General features: G+C 43.8%; 1 protein-coding gene across 1 annotated transcript in view; it reads left to right on the top strand.

The window, feature by feature from the left end:
- Nucleotides 1-23720, top strand: part of LOC139421541 (adhesion G protein-coupled receptor L1-like) — a 229758-nt gene that overhangs the window by 190631 nt on the left and 15407 nt on the right. Inside the window, exons 9-17 of the mRNA XM_071172541.1 lie at nucleotides 835-1162; nucleotides 7181-7477; nucleotides 9243-9346; nucleotides 9807-9992; nucleotides 10296-10334; nucleotides 14625-14805; nucleotides 14985-15107; nucleotides 16473-16678; nucleotides 17934-18107. Of these exons, the coding sequence (XP_071028642.1) occupies nucleotides 835-1162; nucleotides 7181-7477; nucleotides 9243-9346; nucleotides 9807-9992; nucleotides 10296-10334; nucleotides 14625-14805; nucleotides 14985-15107; nucleotides 16473-16678; nucleotides 17934-18107 (1638 nt within the window). The remainder of the gene's footprint in view (nucleotides 1-834; nucleotides 1163-7180; nucleotides 7478-9242; nucleotides 9347-9806; nucleotides 9993-10295; nucleotides 10335-14624; nucleotides 14806-14984; nucleotides 15108-16472; nucleotides 16679-17933; nucleotides 18108-23720) is intronic.

Raw genomic sequence — 23720 nt, 5'->3', positions numbered from 1 at the left:
AGTGTAACAGGGATGGAGGGATGGAGGGAATAGAAGAGAGAGGAGTGTAACAGGTAATGGAGGGAATAGAAGAGAATAGAAGAGAGAGGAGTGTAACAGGTTGATGGAGGGAATAGAAGAGAGAGGAGTGTAACAGGATGATGGAGGGAATAGAAGAGAGAGGAGTGTAACAGGATGATGGAGGGAATAGAAGAGAGAGGAGTGTAACAGGATGATGGAGGGAATAGAAGAGAGAGGAGTGTAACAGGTAATGGAGGGAATAGAAGAGAGAGGAGTGTAACAGGATGATGGAGGGAATAGAAGAGAGAGGAGTGTAACAGGTAATGGAGGGAATAGAAGAGGGAGAGGAGAGGAGTGTAACAGGATGATGGAGGGAATAGAAGAGAGGAGTGTAACAGGATGATGGAGGGAATAGAAGAGAGAGGAGTGTAACAGGATGATGGAGGGAATAGAAGAGAGGAGTGTAACAGGATGATGGAGGGAATAGAAGAGAGAGGAGTGTAACAGGATGATGGAGGGAATAGAAGAGTGTGAAGAGGAGTGTAACAGGATGATGGAGGGAATAGAAGAGAGAGGAGTGTAACAGGATGATGGAGGGAATAGAAGAGTGCGAAGAGGAGTGTAACACAGGGATGGAGTTGGACTGGACATTTCTAAGCTCAACTAAAATAGGCCTAATGGTTTATTTATTTATTTCATAAATACACTTTCTTGTGTTTATCACCGTAACACCATAACACCAGGATTGAGCGTTTAAGAATGGGTGATATTCTGTAGTTTGAGATATATTTATGGTTACCATCACCCCCCCCCCCCCCCCCCCCCTCCTCCCAGGTGAACCCGTACACCCTGCGCTTCGAGGGCACCTGGGAGACCAGCTTCGACAAGAGGCTGGCGTCCAACGCCTTCATGGCGTGCGGCGTGCTCTACGCCGTGCGCAGTGTCTATCAGGACGATGACAGCGAGGCCGGCGGGGATCTGATCCTTTACGCCTACAACACGAACCGTGCCCGGGAGGAGCCCGTCCACATCCCCTTCCCTAACCCCTACCAGTACGTCTCCTCTGTGGACTATAACCCCAGAGACAACCAGCTCTACATCTGGAACAACTATAATGTTCTGAGATACCCGCTGGAGTTCGGACCACCGGACCCCACCACTGGTGAGTCAACGCAGAGTCCTGAGATGTGTGTGTACAGTGGACCTTTATTTCTGGTATAATTTGTCCATTGATGTCAGTTGTAGTGGGATATTTGCACAAATGCAAATCACCACCTGTTCGCCCTCTTGTACGTACCTTGCTTTTTCAGATTAATTATCCATTGTGTTTTGGGTGAATATTTTAGCGATGCAGGCCTATCTGGAGTAAGTATTTGGCCCTGAGAGAGAGGGAGAGAGAGAGAGAGAGACAGAGGCAGACAGACAGTCTTGTCCCAGTGTTGTTAGAGGAGACTGGGTGTTTGATCAGTTGAGATTTTGTAGTTGGGATGTGTTACTTCTATGGATGCATTACAGTTGGTTGTTAATGTCGGTAGTGACTTCTGTCATATACATTTGATCAATAATTGACATCCTCCTTTCTTCTTCCTTTCTTGTCGTGCACGCCCCCTCCCCTCTCCAGGGGTAGTGATGAAAGAGTAATATATAGATATATTAAAGTAGTTTGTCGTGCACGCTCCCTCCCCTCTCCAGGGGTAGTGATAGGAACACTGAAAGAGTAATATATAGATATATTAAAGTAGTTTGTCGTGCACGCTCCCTCCCCTCTCCAGGGGTAGTGATAGGAACACTGAAAGAGTAATATATAGATATATTAAAGTAGTTTGTCGTGCACGCTCCCTCCCCTCTCCAGGGGTAGTGATAGGAACAGGGGTAGTGATAGGAACACTGAAAGAGTAATATATAGATATATTAAAGTAGTTTGTCGTGCACGCTCCCTCCCCTCTCCAGGGGTAGTGATAGGAACACTGAAAGAGTAATATATAGATATATTAAAGTAGTTTGTCGTGCACGCTCCCTCCCCTCTCCAGGGGTAGTGATAGGAACACTGAAAGAGTAATATATAGATATATTAAAGTAGTTTGTCGTGCACGCTCCCTCCCCTCTCCAGGGGTAGTGATAGGAACACTGAAAGAGTAATATATAGATATATTAAAGTAGTTTGTCGTGCACGCTCCCTCCCCTCTCCAAGGTTAGTGATAGGAACACTGAAAGAGTAATATATAGATATATTAAAGTAGTTTGCCGTGCACGCCCCCTCCCCTCTCCAAGGATAGTGATAGGAACACTGAAAGAGTAATATATAGATATATTAAAGTAGTTTGTCGTGCACGCTCCCTCCCCTCTCCAAGGTTAGTGATAGGAACACTGAAAGAGTAATATATAGATATATTAAAGTAGTTTGCCGTGCACGCTCCCTCCCCTCTCCAGGGGTAGTGATAGGAACACTGAAAGAGTAATATATAGATATATTAAAGTAGTTTGTCGTGCACGCTCCCTCCCCTCTCCAGGGGTAGTGATAGGAACACTGAAAGAGTAATATATAGATATATTAAAGTAGTTTGTCGTGCACGCTCCCTCCCCTCTCCAAGGTTAGTGATAGGAACACTGAAAGAGTAATATATAGATATATTAAAGTAGTTTGTCGTGCACGCTCCCTCCCCTCTCCAGGGGTAGTGATAGGAACACTGAAAGAGTAATATATAGATATATTAAAGTAGTTTGCCGTGCACGCCCCCTCCCCTCTCCAGGGGTAGTGATAGGAACACTGAAAGAGTAATATATAGATATATTAAAGTAGTTTGAACACGTGCACGCTCCCTCCCCTCTCCAAGGTTAGTGATAGGAACACTGAAAGAGTAATATATAGATATATTTAAGTAGTTTGTCGTGCACGCTCCCTCCCCTCTCCAGGGGTAGTGATAGGAACACTGAAAGAGTAATATATAGATATATTAAAGTAGTTTGTCGTGCACGCTCCCTCCCCTCTCCAGGGGTAGTGATAGGAACACTGAAAGAGTAATATATAGATATATTAAAGTAGTTTGCCGTGCACGCTCCCTCCCCTCTCCAGAGGTAGTGATAGGAACACTGAAAGAGTAATATATAGATATATTAAAGTAGTTTGTCGTGCACGCTCCCTCCCCTCTCCAGGGGTAGTGATAGGAACACTGAAAGAGTAATATATAGATATATTAAAGTAGTTTGCCGTGCCAGGGGTAGTGATAGGAACACTGAAAGAGTAATATATAGATATATTAAAGTAGTTTGCCGTGCACGCTCCCTCCCCTCTCCAGGGGTAGTGATAGGAACACTGAAAGAGTAATATATAGATATATTAAAGTAGTTTGTCGTGCACGCTCCCTCCCCTCTCCAGGGGTAGTGATAGGAACACTGAAAGAGTAATATATAGATATATTAAAGTAGTTTGTCGTGCACGCTCCCTCCCCTCTCCAGGGGTAGTGATAGGAACACTGAAAGAGTAATATATAGATATATTAAAGTAGTTTGTCGTGCACGCTCCCTCCCCTCTAGGAACACTGAAAGAGTAATATATAGATATATTAAAGTAGTTTGTCGTGCACGCTCCCTCCCCTCTCCAGGGGTAGTGATAGGAACACTGAAAGAGTAATATATAGATATATTAAAGTAGTTTGTCGTGCACGCTCCCTCCCCTCTCCAGGGGTAGTGATAGGAACACTGAAAGAGTAATATATAGATATATAAAGTAGTTTGTCGTGCAAGTTTGCCGTGCACGCCCCCTCCCCTCTCCAAGGTTAGTGATAGTTACGCCCCCTCCCCTCTCCAGGGGTAGTGATAGGAACACTGAAAGAGTAATATATAGATATATTAAAGTAGTTTGCCGTGCACGCTCCCTCCCCTCTCCAGGGGTAGTGATAGGAACACTGAAAGAGTAATATATAGATATATTAAAGTAGTTTGTCGTGCACGCTCCCTCCCCTCTCCAGGGGTAGTGATAGGAACACTGAAAGAGTAATATATAGATATATTAAAGTAGTTTGTCGTGCACGCTCCCTCCCCTCTCCAGGGGTAGTGATAGGAACACTGAAAGAGTAATATATAGATATATTAAAGTAGTTTGTCGTGCACGCTCCCTCCCCTCTCCAGGGGTAGTGATAGGAACACTGAAAGAGTAATATATAGATATATTAAAGTAGTTTGTCGTGCACGCCCCCTCCCCTCTCCAGGGGTAGTGATAGGAACACTGAAAGAGTAATATATAGATATATTAAAGTAGTTTGTCGTGCACGCCCCCTCCCCTCTCCAGGGGTAGTGATAGGAACACTGAAAGAGTAATATATAGATATATTAAAGTAGTTTGCCGTGCACGCCCCCTCCCCTCTCCAGGGGTAGTGATAGGAACACTGAAAGAGTAATATATAGATATATTAAAGTAGTTTGTCGTGCACGCTCCCTCCCCTCTCCAGGGGTAGTGATAGGAACACTGAAAGAGTAATATATAGATATATTAAAGTAGTTTGTCGTGCACGCTCCCTCCCCTCTCCAGGGGTAGTGATAGGAACACTGAAAGAGTAATATATAGATATATTAAAGTAGTTTGTCGTGCACGCTCCCTCCCCTCTCCAGGGGTAGTGATAGGAACACTGAAAGAGTAATATATAGATATATTAAAGTAGTTTGTCGTGCACGCTCCCTCCCCTCTCCAAGGTTAGTGATAGGAACACTGAAAGAGTAATATATAGATATATTAAAGTAGTTTGCCGTGCACGCCCCCTCCCCTCTCCAAGGATAGTGATAGGAACACTGAAAGAGTAATATATAGATATATTAAAGTAGTTTGTCGTGCACGCTCCCTCCCCTCTCCAAGGTTAGTGATAGGAACACTGAAAGAGTAATATATAGATATATTAAAGTAGTTTGCCGTGCACGCTCCCTCCCCTCTCCAGGGGTAGTGATAGGAACACTGAAAGAGTAATATATAGATATATTAAAGTAGTTTGTCGTGCACGCTCCCTCCCCTCTCCAGGGGTAGTGATAGGAACACTGAAAGAGTAATATATAGATATATTAAAGTAGTTTGTCGTGCACGCTCCCTCCCCTCTCCAAGGTTAGTGATAGGAACACTGAAAGAGTAATATATAGATATATTAAAGTAGTTTGTCGTGCACGCTCCCTCCCCTCTCCAGGGGTAGTGATAGGAACACTGAAAGAGTAATATATAGATATATTAAAGTAGTTTGCCGTGCACGCCCCCTCCCCTCTCCAGGGGTAGTGATAGGAACACTGAAAGAGTAATATATAGATATATTAAAGTAGTTTGCCGTGCACGCTCCCTCCCCTCTCCAAGGTTAGTGATAGGAACACTGAAAGAGTAATATATAGATATATTTAAGTAGTTTGTCGTGCACGCTCCCTCCCCTCTCCAGGGGTAGTGATAGGAACACTGAAAGAGTAATATATAGATATATTAAAGTAGTTTGTCGTGCACGCTCCCTCCCCTCTCCAGGGGTAGTGATAGGAACACTGAAAGAGTAATATATAGATATATTAAAGTAGTTTGCCGTGCACGCTCCCTCCCCTCTCCAGAGGTAGTGATAGGAACACTGAAAGAGTAATATATAGATATATTAAAGTAGTTTGTCGTGCACGCTCCCTCCCCTCTCCAGGGGTAGTGATAGGAACACTGAAAGAGTAATATATAGATATATTAAAGTAGTTTGCCGTGCACGCCCCCTCCCCTCTCCAGGGGTAGTGATAGGAACACTGAAAGAGTAATATATAGATATATTAAAGTAGTTTGCCGTGCACGCTCCCTCCCCTCTCCAGGGGTAGTGATAGGAACACTGAAAGAGTAATATATAGATATATTAAAGTAGTTTGTCGTGCACGCTCCCTCCCCTCTCCAGGGGTAGTGATAGGAACACTGAAAGAGTAATATATAGATATATTAAAGTAGTTTGTCGTGCACGCTCCCTCCCCTCTCCAGGGGTAGTGATAGGAACACTGAAAGAGTAATATATAGATATATTAAAGTAGTTTGTCGTGCACGCTCCCTCCCCTCTCCAGGGGTAGTGATAGGAACACTGAAAGAGTAATATATAGATATATTAAAGTAGTTTGTCGTGCACGCCCCCTCCCCTCTCCAGGGGTAGTGATAGGAACACTGAAAGAGTAATATATAGATATATTAAAGTAGTTTGTCGTGCACGCCCCCTCCCCTCTCCAGGGGTAGTGATAGGAACACTGAAAGAGTAATATATAGATATATTAAAGTAGTTTGCTGAAAGAGTAATATATAGATATATTAAAGTAGTTTGTCGTGCACGCTCCCTCCCCTCTCCAGGGGTAGTGATAGGAACACTGAAAGAGTAATATATAGATATATTAAAGTAGTTTGTCGTGCACGCTCCCTCCCCTCTCACGTGCACGAACCTGAAAGAGTAATATATAGATATATTAAAGTAGTTTGTCGTGCACGCCCCCTCCCCTCTCCAGGGGTAGTGATAGGAACAGTTTGTCCTCCCTGAAAGAGTAATATATAGATATATTAAAGTAGTTTGCTGAAAGAGTAATATATAGATATATTAAAGTAGTTTGTCTCTCCAGGGGTAGTGATAGGAACACTGAAAGAGTAATATATAGATATATTAAAGTAGTTTGTCGTGCATGCTCCCTCCCCTCTCCAGGGGTAGTGATAGGAACTCTGAAAGAGTAATATATAGATATATTAAAGTAGTTTGTCATGCACGCTCCCTCCCCTCTCCAGGGGTAGTGATAGAAACACTGAAAGAGTAATATATAGATATATTAAAGTAGTTTGCCGTGCACGCTCCCTCCCCTCTCCAGGGGTAGTGATAGGAACACTGAAAGAGTAATATATAGATATATTAAAGTAGTTTGTGCCGTAATTATTATCCAGAGAACTTTTGAACTCAACTTCTGAGAGATGTAACATTTACATGCCTTTCTCTCTTTTATTCATGCTCTGGTTTTGTCACCACCGTTCTCTCACCACTTTCATTCCATCTCTTTTCTTTTATTTCCCTGTTTTTGTCTCTCACTTTTGCTTTCCCTTTTTATATCTTTGACTTTATTTTGACTTTATTTTGTCATCCTCAGTGATTTTATTTATACATGTGCTTTATTATGTGTTTTAAAACTAAACTAAATCCCCCCCCCCCTGTCTCTCTCTCTTCAGGCCCTCTGACGACCACTCAGGTGACCAGCACCACGCCAGCCCGACCTTTCACCTCCAGTTCTAGCCCTGCTACCACCCGCCCCCTGGCCCCCACCTCTCACCCCATTGGCGCTATCAACAAGGGCCCTGACCTGCGGCCAATCACAGCCACCGTACCAGTCACCAGGCGGCCTCCCCGCCCACCCGTCCAGGGCCCGGAGCCCCAGGTGTGTGAGTCCAGAGTGGCCAGAGGGGTGCAGTGGCCCTCCACCCAGAGAGGAGAGACTGTGGACCGCCCCTGTCCTAAAGGATCACTAGGTGGGGACTGACTATTACCGTGTTTCCTGTATGTATGAGTGTGTGGTTATTTGAGTTGGGGTGTGTGGTTGTGTGTGCATGTGTGTCTGTGGTTTTTGTTAGTTTTTTGTAGGTGCTCAAGTACACGTGTGAATATACATACATGTGCGTGTGTTTTCTTCTTCATTTGTGAGTATTTCTGTGTGTGTGCGTGCACGTGTATGTTTCCCAGTGTGTCTCTGTTTCAGTCTATGTGTGTGTGTTTTCCATTGTGTCTCTGTTTCAGTCTATGTGTGTGTGTTTTCCATTGTGTCTCTGTTTCAGTGTGTGTGTGTGTGTGTGTGTGTGTGTGTGTGTGTGTGTGTGTGTGTGTGTGTGTGTGTGTGTGTGTGTGTGTGTTTTCCAGTGTGTTTGTGCTGCAGGTCTTGTTTTTCCCCTGGCTGGGTGTGTTGTCTCCCCCTCTCCTCTCCTGTCCCACTGTTAGTCTCAGCAGCAGGCTGGGTCCCAGAGGATTCCCTCTACATGAAAGCCCGTCCTTCTCTCCTCTCCAAATGAAAGAGTCGTCTCACAGCGAAACAGGGATAGCCAAGTGAAAGTGTGGAATAATGAAATGAAAGACTGAACAAAACAGGATACACCTCCCTTCATGCTAGCTTCTATAACTCCAAACATGCAAGCATCAAATATCCCTCTCGAGTTCCAGAAAAGAATAGAATATCTTCTACCACCACTCCCCCCTCCATCTCTTCTTGCTTTTCTGTGTTCTTTCTCTCTCTCTCTCTCTCGCTCTTTCTATCTCTCTCTCTCTTTCTCTCTCTCTCTCTCTCTCTCTCTCTCTCTCTCTCTCTCTCTCTCTCTCTCTCTCTGACAACAACAGTAACGCTAAATTAGCAGCTGGCTTAATTGCCATGTCTTGGCAGAGATTTCAAACCCAATCTGCGCTAGATGGAGGAGAGCAGGGAGCGGAGGGGGGGGGGGTACTTCTGCTCTGATTCCTCCACTGCTGTGTTGTCTCTGCCTTCTCCCTTGTTCTGTCTCCCTTTCTCCCTCTCTCTCTCTTCTCCCCTCTCTCTTCTCCCTTCTTCTGTCTCCTTCTCTCCTTCTCTTCTCCCTCTCTCCTTCTCTTCTCCCCTCTCTTCTGTTGTTCCCTGTATGGAGCTGTTTGTGTAGCAGCAGTGGAAAGACCCTTCCTTGGTTGATCCCAGCGTGTTGTCCTCTCTCTGAACTCTCCTAACTAAACTGAAAACTTAGCTGAAAACGAGGGGTGGCGGGAGGTCCCTCCCTTGAGGTGTTATTCTTGCAGATGAGAGACGATGCCTGATGGCGCTGTCTTTGCTGTGCATGTGAGTGGAGCAGTGTGTGTATGTGGGGGGGGGGGGGGGGTGTGGTCTGTGTGTGTGTGTGTAGCGCACGTTTATGTGAATTTGTGTTCCTTTAAAGCCATGTTCTTATAGCCAACTCATTTGAAAGCCTACCCCTCCCTCATCGTTCTTTCTCTTTCTGTCCTACCCTCCATTATTTAACCTTTCCACTTCTGCCCCATTTTCTCTCACACACTTCCTCCTCCCTCCTCCCTCTCTTTGCTCTCCTCCGCCGAACCACTCAAAGTATTGCATATTTAAAGTTCATTTCATTTACTCTTTTTTTATCTGTCGTACTCTTTGCCCTGTTCCTTTTCTCTTTAAAATCCATTTCTCTATAATTGCCCAATACCTAATGCTTATTATCTCTCCATCCCTCTCTTCCTCCCTCCATCCCTTTCTCCCTTCCTCCCTGGCCCTCCCAGGCATCGCCTCGTTCCAGTGCTTGGCGGCTCCGGTCATGTGGAACCCTCGGGGCCCTGACCTCAGTAACTGCACCTCTCCCTGGGTCAACCAGGTAGCCCAGAAGGTAAGACCTCCACCTCTATTAGTCCCTCTGTTGGGGGCCTCTGGCCCTGGGTGTCTGTGTCCATATGCACACTGCCATTAGCATGTCTCCAAGGCTCTCCTGATTAAAACCCATCACCACCATATCACCAAGGTTTTCACTCATTAGAATGACTCATTTCAACTAGACCCATATTCAAATGCATCCACTCTTCATCCTCCACTATCTATAGTTAGTCATTCACCCTATGGAAGGTCATTAATGTCAATATGATGGAAATACTATTTTTATTGAGTATATTTAAAGTATATTAAAAGATAATTGAGTTACAACTAATTTATTGAGTATATTTAAAGTGTATTTTTATAAAAAAACGTGAGTCTACTCCGCACCCTTAACTTACCACTCTCAACCATCAGCAACCTCCAACACACACTCCTCTGTGTAGTACCCAGTGGTGGAAATGTGTGTCTCTGTGTAGATAAAGAGTGGTGAGAATGCTGCCAACATAGCTGGGGAGTTGGTGAACCACACACGGGGGCGGATCCACGCTGGTGATGTCAGTTCGTCAGTGCGTCTGATGGAACAGCTGCTGGACATACTGGATGCCCAGCTTCAGGCCCTGCGGCCCGGCAACAAGGAGTCAGCCGCACGCAACTACAACAAGGTAGAAGACACACACGTGCAAACACACACCACACACACACACACACACACACACACACACACACACACACACACACACACACACACACACACACACACACACACACAAAGTTGTACAAACACACACACTCACACATAGACACATTCACACACACTCACAGACAAACTGAACTGGGTGTTTAAAAATGCACGCTAACAGACCCATAGTGTGTAACATCCCTCTAGACTTGCAGTTTGCCATTGTTTTGGTGTTACAGTACCCTATAGAAGTGTACTGTAACACTATTGTCCTCCCTCCTCTCAGCTCCAGAAGAGAGAGAGGACCTGTCGGGCTTACATCCAGGTAACCTTCCCCTTTAATCCCCACACTTTAAATGGACAATATCTTCTAGCCTACCAGTGTACTGACTACTGAGAATAATGTGGGAAAGATAACCCCTAGCCTGTAGTAGACATATGTGTGTACTGTATAGGATTCCTTTAGGCTGAGATATATCATGTAATGTGTTCAGAATCATTCTAGTTGCAGGTGGAGTGCGGTGCAGCGGTGTGTGTGTGTGTGTGTGTGTGTGTGTGTGTGTGTGTGTGTGCGCGCGCTGTATGGCTGATATCTCTCTGGATGCTTGAAATGTGTCTGTAATATTTCCTCAGGCTGCTGCTTTCTTTGTAGTTTTTCCTCATGTTCATAGTATCTCTCTGAAATGTGGGCAGAGTAATAGAAGCAGTAATAATGTTTCAGTGACATAACTCAGCTAGGTTTCACTGTAATGTTACTATAGTGATATACAGTGCCTTGCGAAAGTATTCGGCCCCCTTGAACTTTGCGACCTTTTGCCACATTTCAGGCTTCAAACATATAGATATAAAACTGTATTTTTTTGTGAAGAATCAACAACAAGTGGAACACAATCATGAAGTGGAACGACATTTATTGGATATTTAAAACTTTTTTAACAAATCAAAAACTGAAAAATTGGGCGTGTAAAATTATTCAGCCCCCTTAAGTTAATACTTTGTAGCGCCACCTTTTGCTGCGATTACAGCTGTAAGTCGCTTGGGGTATGTCTCTATCAGTTTTGCACATCGAGAGACTGACATTTTTTCCCATTCCTCCTTGCAAAACAGCTCGAGCTCAGTGAGGTTGGATGGAGAGCATTTGTGAACAGCAGTTTTCAGTTCTTTCCACAGATTCTCGATTGGATTCAGGTCTGGACTTTGACTTGGCCATTCTAACACCTGGATATGTTTATTTTTGAACCATTCCATTGTAGATTTTGCTTTATGTTTTGGATCATTGTCTTGTTGGAAGACAAATCTCCGTCCCAGTCTCAGGTCTTTTGCAGACTCCATCAGGTTTTCTTCCAGAATGGTCCTGTATTTGGCTCCATCCATCTTCCCATCAATTTTAACCATCTTCCCTGTCCCTGCTGAAGAAAAGCAGGCCCAAACCATGATGCTGCCACCACCATGTTTGACAGTGGGGATGGTGTGTTCAGCTGTGTTGCTTTTACGCCAAACATAACGTTTTGCATTGTTGCCAAAAAGTTCAATTTTGGTTTCATCTGACCAGAGCACCTTCTTCCACATGTTTGATGTGTCTCCCAGGTGGCTTGTGGCAAACTTTAAACAACACTTTTTATGGATATCTTTAAGAAATGGCTTTCTTCTTGCCACTCTTCCATAAAGGCCAGATTTGTGCAATATACGACTGATTGTTGTCCTATGGACAGAGTCTCCCACCTCAGCTGTAGATCTCTGCAGTTCATCCAGAGTGATCATGGGCCTCTTGGCTGCATCTCTGATCAGTATTGTATGAGCTGAAAGTTTAGAGGGACGGCCAGGTCTTGGTAGATTTGCAGTGGTCTGATACTCCTTCCATTTCAATATTATCGCTTGCACAGTGCTCCTTGGGATGTTTAAAGCTTGGGAAATCTTTTTGTATCCAAATCCGGCTTTAAACTTCTTCACAACAGTATCTCGGACCTGCCTGGTGTGTTCCTTATTCTTCATGATGCTCTCTGCGCTTTTAACGGACCTCTGAGACTATCACAGTGCAGGTGCATTTATACGGAGACTTGATTACACACAGGTGGATTGTATTTATCATCATTAGTCATTTAGGTCAACATTGGATCATTCAGAGATCCTCACTGAACTTCTGGAGAGAGTTTGTTGCACTGAAAGTAAAGGGGCTGAATAATTTTGCACGCCCAATTTTTCAGTTTTTGATTTGTTAAAAAAGTTTGAAATATCCAATAAATGTCCTTCCACTTCATGATTGTGTCCCACTTGTTGTTGATTCTTCACAAAAAAAATACAGTTTTATATCTTTATGTTTGAAGCCTGAAATGTGGCAAAAGGTCGCAAAGTTCAAGGGGGCCGAATACTTTCGCAAGGCACTGTACGTTGCTATATGAGCCTTGGCTGTGTACTGTTCAGTACAGTATGATATCTCTGGCTATGTGTAAGGGGTCATTTGATAGTATGAAATGATCCTGTGTGTGATATCATAGCATGTATGATGTATCTCTACATATGAATGATTTCTGTCATCCTGCAGCATATGTGTTCCTTAACCTGTCTGTTGTGCATTAGAACAAAATACATAGAAATCTGCAGGGGTGTACGATCTATTCAAAGTCTGCTGTGTTGTAGTGTGTCACTAGAGCACCCTTGTTTAGCATTGGTTGTACTGTAACTTATGAAGCAACACACATGTAATACAGTATATGGTAAATATAAATAATTAGAATGGTTTTAATAGGTTTAGTGTAAGGGGAAATGTATGGTGATGTATGGTACGGGGAAGGGGAAATGTATGGTGATGTATGGTACGGGGAAATATATGGTGATGTATGGTACGGGGAAGGGGAAATGTATGGTGATGTATGGTACGGGGAAGGGGACATGTATGGTGATGTATGGTACGGGGAAATGTATGGTGATGTATGGTACGGGGAAGGGGAAATGTATGGTGATGTATGGTAAGGGGAAATGTATGGTGATGTATGGTACGGGGAAGGGGAAATGTATGGTGATGTATGGTACGGGGAAATGTATGGTGATGTATGGTACGGGGAAGGGGAAATGTATGGTGATGTATGGTAAGGGGAAGGGGAAATGTATGGTAAGGGGAAGGGGAAATGTATGGTGATGTATGGTACGGGGAAGGGGAAATGTATGGTGATGTATGGTAAGGGGAAATGTATGGTGATGTATGGTACGGGGAAATGTATGGTGATGTATGGTACGGGGAAGGGGAAATGTATGGTGATGTATGGTAAGGGGAAATGTATGGTGATGTATGGTACAGGGAAGGGGACATGTATGGTGATGTATGGTAAGGGGAAGGGGAAATGTATGGTGATGTATGGTAAGGGGAAATGTATGGTGATGTATGGGAAGGGGAACTGTATGGTGATGTATGGGAAGGGGAAATGTATGGTGATGTATGGTACAGGGAAGGGGAAATGTATGGTGATGTATGGTAAGGGGAAGGGGAAATGTATGGTACGGGGAAGGGTAAATGTATGGTGATGTATGGTACGGGGAAGGGGAAATGTATGGTGATGTATGGTAGGGGGAAATGTATGGTGATGTATGGTACGGGGAAATGTATGGTGATGTATGGTAAGGGGAAGGGGAAATGTATGATGATGTATGGTGCGGGGAAGGGGAAATGTATGGTGATGTATGGTAAGGGGAAATGTATGGTGATGTATGGTACGGGGAAGGGGAAATGTATGGTGATGTATGGTAAGGGGAAGGGGAAATGTATGGTAAGGGGAAGGGGAAATGTATGGTGATGTATGGTACGGGGAAATGTATGGTGATGTATGGTAAGGGGAAGGGGAAATATATGGTGATGTATGGGTAAGGGGAAGGGGAAATGTATGGTGATGTATGGTAAGGGGAAGGGGAAATGTATGGTGATTGTGTGAAGAGCATAGAAGTGCAACTGTAATTCTCTCTCTTCCATTGTACAATGAAGAATACTCAATTGACCCTGTGCGTGTCATACAGGCCTGTATAGTACAAGTGAATCACACAATGAATCAAACATACAGGCCTGTATAGTACAAGAGAATCACACGATGAATCAAACATACAGCCCTGTATAGTATAAGAGAATCACATGGTGAATCAAACATACAGGCCTGTATAGTATAAGAGAATCACATGATGAATCAAACATAAAGGCCTGTATAGTATAAGAGAATCACATGATGAATCAAACATACAGGTCTATATAGTACAAGAGAATTACATGGTGAATCAAACATACAGGCCTGTATAGTATAAGAGAATCACATGATGAATCAAACATACAGGCCTGTATAGTACAAGAGAATCACATGATGAATCAAACATACAGGTCTATATAGTACAAGAGAATCACAAGATGAATCAAACATACAGGCCTGTATAGTATAAGAGAATGACATGGTGAATCAAACATACAGGCCTCTGTTATAAATTGGATAACAGGTCAAACGTCTACTATAAGAGTAGAGCAGCAGAAAATGTAATGTACAGCAGTAGCATGTGTAATGTAATGTACAGCAGTAGCATGTGTAATGTAATGCAGTGTAATACAGCAGTGTGAACCTTAGCGCCCCCTCTCGGTTGCCAGGCGGTAGTGCAGACAGTGGACAACCTGCTGCGTACAGAGGCTCTGGAGTCGTGGCAGGACATGAACACTACGGAGCAGGCCCACACCGCCACCATGCTATTGGACGTCCTGGAGAAAGGAGCCTTCCTATTGGCCAACAACATGTACGGCAACCGCTTCACCGACCGGGCCCCCAATATCGGTAAGAAATAGGGGGAAATGGAAGCAGTGGGGTACATGCATGTGTGTGATTAGTAATTGTAATTAGTAGCAATAGTAATTCCAGTAGGAGGATAGGTGTAGAGCAGGGCATGCTAAATATCCTGGAAAAGCAGAACAACTCTAACCTTTTGTTCCCACACGCCTGTGTGTGTATCTTAGATCTGGAGGTGCACGTGTTGAACACAGAGATGGACCTTCAGGACCTGTCCTTTCCTCAGAACTACGTGAGCGACAGCACCATCCAGCTCTCCGCCTCCACCATCAAACAGTACAGCCGCAATGGTCAGTAACCTTATCACGGTCATCACATCACAGTCAAACCCTACAGCGCTCCCGTTCACTTCATGACCTGAGATATGGGCTCGGCGATCTCCCGTTCACTTCATGACCTGAGTTATGGGCTCAGTGATCTCCCGTTCACTTCATGACCTGAGTTATGGGCTCAGGGATCTCTCAGTCAATGTTTCCATTTGCATTTTCATGCGAGTCCAAAGTAATCTGCATGCAGTTGACCAAGTTATTGTTTCATAATAACAGGCCAATCAGATTAATAAAAGCGCTGAGACCATTTCTTCCTTGATGGTTTCCTAACAACACTCCTAATAGAATAGCTGGAGAGGCGTGTAGATGACTATCACCCACAGCCTGACAGAGCAATCTCAGCTCTCTCTCTCTCTCTCTTTCTCCCTTGCTATGTCTCTCCACCATCTTATACCCTTCTCTCATCTCTTCTCCCGCTTCGAGCCCCCCTCCTCCTCCCCCTCTCCCTCCCTCCAGTCCTCCACCCATCCCTCCCTCCAGTCCTTCACCCATCCCTCCCTCTCCCCCTTCTCTGTTTTCTGTCAGCGCTCGGCTCTGCAGTGGGATACAGATTAGAATGATTGAAACAAACGCACATGAAAAATTCATATGGAATAATAGGAGATCTGTGAATGCTTGAGGGATGAATGTTCCATTGCCCTCCACATTAAATCTCCCCTCTTTCCCACCAGTCAAAATGAAACGGTTCTTACCATCATTCTAACCTTCACTAACTCTCTCTCTCTCCCTCTGTCACTCTGCCTCTCTCCCCTTCCTCCTTCCCCCCTTATCATTCCCCCTGTCCTCTCTCGCTATTTCTGTCTTCTCTCTTTACTATTCCTCCTTTTCCTCTTTCTCTTTTCTCTCTCCTTCCCCCCCTTCCCTCTCCTTTACCTCTTTATGTTCTATCTCTCTCTCTCTGACTCTCTCTCCTTCCCCCCTTCCCCTCTTTATGTTCTATCTCTCTCTCTGACTCTCTCTCCTTCCCCCCTTCCCCTCTTTATGTTCTATCTCTCTCTCTGACTCCCTCTCCTTCCCCCTTCCCCTCTTTATGTTCTATCTCTCTCTCTTACTCTCTCCTTCCCCCTTCCCCTCTTTATGTTCTATCTCTCTCTCTTACTCTCTCTCCTTTACCTCTTTCTTTTCTCTCTCTCTGTCTGACTCGCTCTCCTTATTATGCTCCCTTCACACACTATTTTGGTTTCTTTTTTCTCTTTTTCCTTTCCCTCTCTCATTTCCCCTCTCTATCTTTCTCTCTTCTTCTATCTCCCGCTCCCTGTCTCTCATCTCTCTCTCCCTGTCTCTCATCTCTCTCTCCCTGTCTCTCATCTCTCTCTCCCCCTCCAGGCCAAGTCAAGGTAGTGTTTGTTCTTTATAAGAACTTGGGCTCCTTCATGTCTACGGAGAACGCCACGGTGAAGATGGAGCTGGAGGCGGCACCGGGGGAGCGGGGATTGGCGGTCAACTCCCACGTCATCGCCGCCTCCATCAATAAAGAGTCCAGCAGAGTGTTCCTCACTGAGCCGGTGGTGTTCACACTCAAACACTTACAGGTATACACTTACAGATACATTTAATGTCATACGCTTACATACCTACAGAACGGCTCATAATAATGACCGGAACATAGCAAATGGAATGGCATCAAACGCATGAAAACCATGTGTTTGATGTATTTGATACCATTCCATTCATTACGCTCCAGACATTACCATGAGCCCATTCACCCCAATAAAGGTGCCACCAACCTCCTGTGACTCACACACATACAGTCCACAAACTCTCCCATACACACAATACACTCCCATATACACAATGCACTCCCATATACACAATACACTCCCATACACACAATACACTCCCATACACACAATACACAGCCATACACAATACACTCCCATACACACAATACACTCCCATACACAATACACTCACATACACACAATATACACCCATACACAATACACTCCCATACACAATACACACCCATACACAATACACTCCCATACACACAATATACACCCATACAATATACATAATACACTCCCATACACACAATACACTCTCATACACAATACACTCCAGTATACACACTTCACTCACATACACACAATACACTCCAATATACACGCTACACTCACATAAAAATGACACTCACATTCACCTGCATAAACCGAAAGGTTGAAAGATCGAATCCCCGAGCTGACAATTTAAAAATGTGCCGTTCTGCCCCTGAACAAGGCAGTTTACCCTGACTTGCCTAGTTAAACTAAGGTAAAATAACATTTTAAATAATAATAAATACATAAACATAAATGTACATTGACATAATATGCACATACAGGAGGTTAAACACTACACCACATACTGTACTGTAGTAGACAAACAAGCCCATACACATAGTGTACTGTAGTAGACAAACAAGCCCATACACATACTGTACTGTAGTAGACAAACAAGCCCATACACATACTGTATACAGAGCATCAAACCCTACGTCCCCCACACTGTACACACTGTTCTGTTACTGTACACATGCATTACAATATATTTCACCTCTCACCCTTTCTCTCTCTCTCCCACATATTTGCCAACTGTTTAAATAGGCTGTATTTTCTTTCCCTGTCATCTGCTTGTACTGTATAGAAACATGTTTAAATGGATTGCAGCACTTTATGTTCGTTATTTATGTTTGTGTGTTGTTATAAGGCCTGCAACAGAACCATTTACCTTGGGTATCAATAAAGTTAATACATTTTCAATTGAAATTACCCCCCCCCCCCTCTCTCTCTCACTCTCCCCCTCCAGTTGGAGAACCACTACAGTCCCAACTGTTCGTTCTGGAATTACTCTGAGCGGTCGATGACAGGCCAATGGTCGTCTCAGGGCTGTAGACTGCTGGACACCAACAGCACACACACCACCTGCTCCTGTTCCCACCTCACCAACTTTGCTGTGCTCATGGCCCACCACCAGCCTGATGTAGGTCCAGTGGATATTACACACACACACACACACACACACACACACACACACACACACACACACATACACACACACACACACACACACATACACACACACACACACATACTGGCACACACCAAGGTTATTATAGTAAATGAAAACCCGAAAATCATCAGCCGCCTCAGTGTTGTTTTAGAGAATTTGGCAGTACGCCCTACGAGCCTCACAACCGCAGACCACGTGTTATCACTCCAGCCCAGGATCTCCACATCCGGCTATACTGAAACTGTTATCTTTGGGGGGGGGGGGGATAGAATGTTTTTTTTTTATAGGGTTTTATAGGGTTTTCGGGCTTCGGAATCTGGCGAGTCACGTTGAGTCTACCTTTATAATTTAACGCGTTTGAGTGGTAAGGCTAAATATACAGTGCCTTGCAAAAGTATTCATCCCCCTTGGCGTTTTTCCTATTTTGTTGCATTATAACCTGTAATTTAAATGGATTTTTATTTGGATTTCAATTCATGGACAAATAGGTGAAGTGAAATTAAAAAAATAACTTGTTGGGCCTCCCGGGTGGCGCAGTGGTTAAGGGCGCTGTACTGCAGCGCCAGCTGTGCCATCAGAGTCCTGGGTTCGCGCCCAGGCTCTGTCGTAACCGGCCGCGACCGGGAGGTCCGTGGGGCGACGCACAATTGGCCTAGCGTCGCCCGGGTTATGGAGGGCTTGGTCGGTAGGGGTGTCCTTGTCTCATCGCGCACCAGCGACTCCTGTGGCGGGCTGGGCGCAGTGTACGCTAGCCAAGGTGGCCAGGTGCACGGTGTTTCCTCCGGCGCATTGGTGCGGCTGGCTTCCGGGTTGGATGTGCGCTGTGTTAAAGAAGCAGCGGCTTGGTTGGTTGTGTATCGGAGGACGCATGACTTTCAACCTTCGTCTCTCCCGAGCCCGTACGGGAGTTGTAGCGATACAACAATTGGATACTACGAAATTGGGGAGAAAAAGGGGTAAAATTAGAAAAAAAATAAAAATAAAAATAAATAAATAATAATAACTTGTTTAAAACATTATTTTTTTAAAATTAAATAGAAAAGTGCAGTGGGGAGAACAAGTATTTGATACACTGCCGATTTTGCAGGTTTTTCTACTTACAAAGCATGGGGCAGCAGGGTAGCCTAGTGGTTAGAGACTAGTAACCGAAAGGTTGCAATTTCAAATCCCCGAGCTGACGAGGTACAAATCTGTCGTTCTGCCCCCGAACAGGCAGTTCAATTTGTTCTTAACTGACTTGCCTAGTAAAATAAAAATGTAATTATTATCATAGGTACACTTCAACTGTGAGATCTAAAACAAAAATCCAGAAAATCACATTGTATGATTTTTAAGTAATTCATTTGCATTTTATTGCATGACATAAGTATTTGATCACCTACCAACCCCTAAGTTTTTCTTTAAGAAGTCCTCCTGTTCTCCACTCATTACCTGTATTAACTGCACCTGTTTGAACTCGATACCTGTATAAAAGACACCTGTCCACACACTCAATCAAACAGAATCCAACCTCTCCACAATGGTCAAGACCAGAGAGCTGTGTAAGGACATCAGGGATCAAATTGGAGACCTGCACAAGGCTGGGATGGGCTACAGGACAATAGACAAGCAGCTTGGTGAGAAGGCAACAACTGTTGGCGCAATTATTAGAAAATGGAAGAAGTTCAAGATGACGATCAATCACCCTCGATCTGGGGCTCCATGCAAGAACTCACCTCGTGGGGCATCAATGATCATGAGGAAGTGAGGGATCAGCCCAGAACTACACGGCAGGACCTGGTCAATGACCTGAAGAGAGCTGGGACCACAGTCTCAAAGAAAACCATTAGTAACACACTACGCCGTCATGGATTAAAATCCTGCAGCGCACGCAAGGTCCCCCTGCTCAAGCCAGCGCATGTCCAGGCCCGTCTGAAGTTTGCCAATGACCCTCTGGATGATCTAGAGGAGGAATGGGAGAAGGTCATGTGGTCCGATGAGACAAAAATAGAGCTTTTTGGTCTAAACTCCACTCGCCGTGTTTGGAGGAAGAAGAAGGATGAGTACAACCCCAAGAACACCATATCAACCGTGAAGCATGGAGGTGGAAACATCATTCTTTGGGGATGCTTTTCTGCAAAGGGAGTATGGATGGGGTCATGTATCGCGAGATCTTGGCCAACAACCTCCTTCCCTCAGTAAGAGCATTGAAGATGGGTTGTGTCTGGGTCTTCCAGCATGACAATGACCCGAAACACACAGCCAGGGCGACTAAGGAGTGGCTCCGTAAGAAGCATCTCAAGGTCCTGGAGTGGCCTAGCCAGTCTCCAGACCTGAACCCAATAGAAAATCTTTGGAGGGAGCTGAAAGTCCATATTGCCCAGCGACAGCCCCGAAACCTGAAGGACCCTGCTGCAGTGTGCGCAAACCTGGTCAAGAACTACAGGAAACGTATGATCTCTGTAATTGTAAACAAAGGTTTCTGTACCAAATATTAAGTTCTGCTTTTCTGATGTGTCAAATACTTATGTCATGCAAAAAAATGCAAATTAATTACTTAGAATCATACAATGTGATTTTCTGGATTTTTGTTTTAGATTCCGTCTCTCATAGTTGAAGTGTACCTATGATAAAAATTACAGACCTCTACATGCTTTGTAAGTAGGAAAACCTGCAAAATCGGCAGTGTATCAAATACTTGTTCTCCCCACTGTATATGTATTCACTCCCTTTGCTATGAAGCCCCTAAATAAGATCTGGTGCAACAAATTACCTTCAGAAGTCACATAATTAGTTCAGTAAAGTCCACCTGTGTGCAATGTAAGTGTCACATGATCTAAGAATATATACACCTGTTCTGAAAGGCCCCAGTGTCTGCAACTCGAGTAAGCAAGGGGCACCACCAAGCAAGCGGCACCATGAAGACTAAGGAGCTCTCCAAACAGGTCAGGGACAAAGTTGTGGAGAAGTACAGATCAGGGTTGTGTTATAAAATATATCAGAAACTTTGAACATCCCACAGAGCACCATTAAATCCATTATTAAAAAATTGAAAGAATATGCCACCACAACAAACCTGCCAAGAGAGGGCCGCTCACCAAAACTCACGAACCAGGCAAGGAGGGCATTAATCAGAGAGGCAACAAAGAGACCAAAGATAAACCTGAAGTAGCTGCAAAGCTCCACAGAGGAGATTGGAGTATCTGTCCATTGGACCACTTTAAGCCCTACACTCCACAGAACTGGCCTTTACGGAAGAGTGGCCAGAAAAAAAATCCCTTGCTTTCTGGTGTTCCCCAAAAGGCATGTGGGAGACTTACCAAACATTTGGAAGAAGGTTCTCTGGTCAGATAAGACTAAAATTGAGCTTTTTGGCCATCCAGGAAAACGCTATATCTGGCTCAAACCCAACACCTCTCATCACCCCGAGAACCCATTCCCACAGTGAAGCATGGTGGTGGCAGCATCATGCTTTGGCAATGTTTTTCATCGGCAGGGACTGAGAAACTGGTCAGAATTGAATGAATGATGGCTGGCACTAAATACAGGGAGATTCTTGAGGGAAACCTGTTTCAGTCTTCCAGAGATTTGAGACTGGGAAGGAGGTTCAACTTCCAGCAAGACAATGACTCTAAGCATACTACTAAAGCAACGCTCGAGTGGTTTAAGGGGAAACATTTAAATGTCTTAGAATGGCCTAGTCGAAGCCCAGACCTCAATCCAATTGAGAATCTGTGGTATGACATATTGTTGTACACCAGTGGAACCCATCCAACTTGAAGGATCTGGAGAAGTTTTGCCTTGAAGAATGGGCAAAAATCCCAGTGGCTAGATGTCCCAAGCTCATAGACACATAACCCAAGACACTTGCAGCTGTAATTGCTGTAAAAGGTGGCTCTACAAAGTATTGACTTGGGGGGGTGAATAGTTATGCACTCTCAAGTTTCCTGTAATTTTATTTATTTCTTGCTTGTTTCACAATAAAAAAATATTTTGCATCTTCAAAGTGGTAGGCAAAGTGTGTTCTTGTTTCAGTCATGTCTTTGGCCACTTCCCGTGGGTCAAACAAAAACACCATAATGATTGGTTGAAAATAGAGTCTCCTACAATGCAGGCAATGGCTTCAGGATGAAGTTGATGAAGATCAAATGCAGACTTGAAGTTGACTGCAGTCAAAACTTCATGATCTTTGACCACATGGTTTTTGTCAAGTTCATGCAGTTGTCATATAGGCACAAGTCAGACAGATTTTATCCCCATAATGCAACACACTTTGGAAGGCTTGACAAAAGTGATCAAACGTGCCCTGTTTCTGCGATAACTCTTGGACTCTTGACAACATGATAAAATGTTATTACACCTTGCTGAAACAAGCAAGGTATTGTAGCAAACAATGAATAAAATGGGCTTGGAACCGCTCACCCTGGCAATTTGACTGTTAAACTCATGGGTACACTCGCAATGGCTGCCTGGTATTGTGACGCAATCATTTCCACGGTAATGTAGAATGTTCAGTGAAATTATGTTAACTGATGTGGCTAATACAGTGGAATATATGTTTATGTAATCTCATTAGAGCTGAATCAACCAATAACAGCACATATAATTAGGAATTTGAATGCTAGAATGGACATGAACCTTCTTATGATGGGATAAAGATCAGCCATTTTGGTTAGGGAGTTGGTCAGATATTGTGTAAAATAATGAATTTGAAGAATTGAATTGTAGAGGAATTATTCCATTCATTTTTCAAAGTAACTGCCAATATGCCAACATTCTATTCAAACAATGCAGTCAATCCACATCCATAAACTTGCTGAAATCAGTTGCTGATGGAATTTTGAGGGTTTATTAAATAGCCCCTCTAGTAATTTAACAGGATCTCTATGACACAGCACATACTGATGGCCGTCATTAGATAACACACCCACAGTCATAATTATGACTAAACTCCACCCATTCCTACAATATCCCCACCCATTTCTACAATTTCTCAAAGCAGGAAGTAAAAACAAGAAATTCATAGACATAGCTATGCATGCAAGGACTGACCATGCTTGATATCCAAATGATAGTTTTAACCATGTTTTTTATGCTATACATTGTTTGTTTGCATTTACTTTGTTTACAATCAGAATAAACAAGCTTATTTTTGAAGTCCTGATGAGGTACGACAGTTGAACTAAGCTAATTTATAAGTAATATTCTTCAAGAATCAATGGGTGCATGTCATTCATTTACAAGGCTGTATGTAGCAACTGCTGATTGCCCCTTTAAACTAAATAAAAACGAGTAAAGTGAATGTGAAACTAACTGAAACTAAACTGAATTTAAACAATGTTCTTCAAACTAATAGATAGAAACTAAACTGATTTGAAACAATATTCTTCAAACTAATAGATAGAAACTAAACTGATTTGAAACAATATTCTTCAAACTAATAGATAGAAACTAAACTGATTTAAACAATATTCTTCAAACTAATAGATAGAAACTGAATATAAAAACACTCAAATATAATAACCTCGGCACACACACACACACACACACACACACACACACACACACACACGCACACACACATATATGCACACACACGTACAC

This window comes from Oncorhynchus clarkii, chromosome 12, assembly GCF_045791955.1.
Source record: "Oncorhynchus clarkii lewisi isolate Uvic-CL-2024 chromosome 12, UVic_Ocla_1.0, whole genome shotgun sequence".
NCBI lineage: Eukaryota > Metazoa > Chordata > Actinopteri > Salmoniformes > Salmonidae > Oncorhynchus > Oncorhynchus clarkii.
Note: the sequence above shows the minus strand (reverse complement) of the source record. Positions and strands in the feature narration are given on the sequence as shown.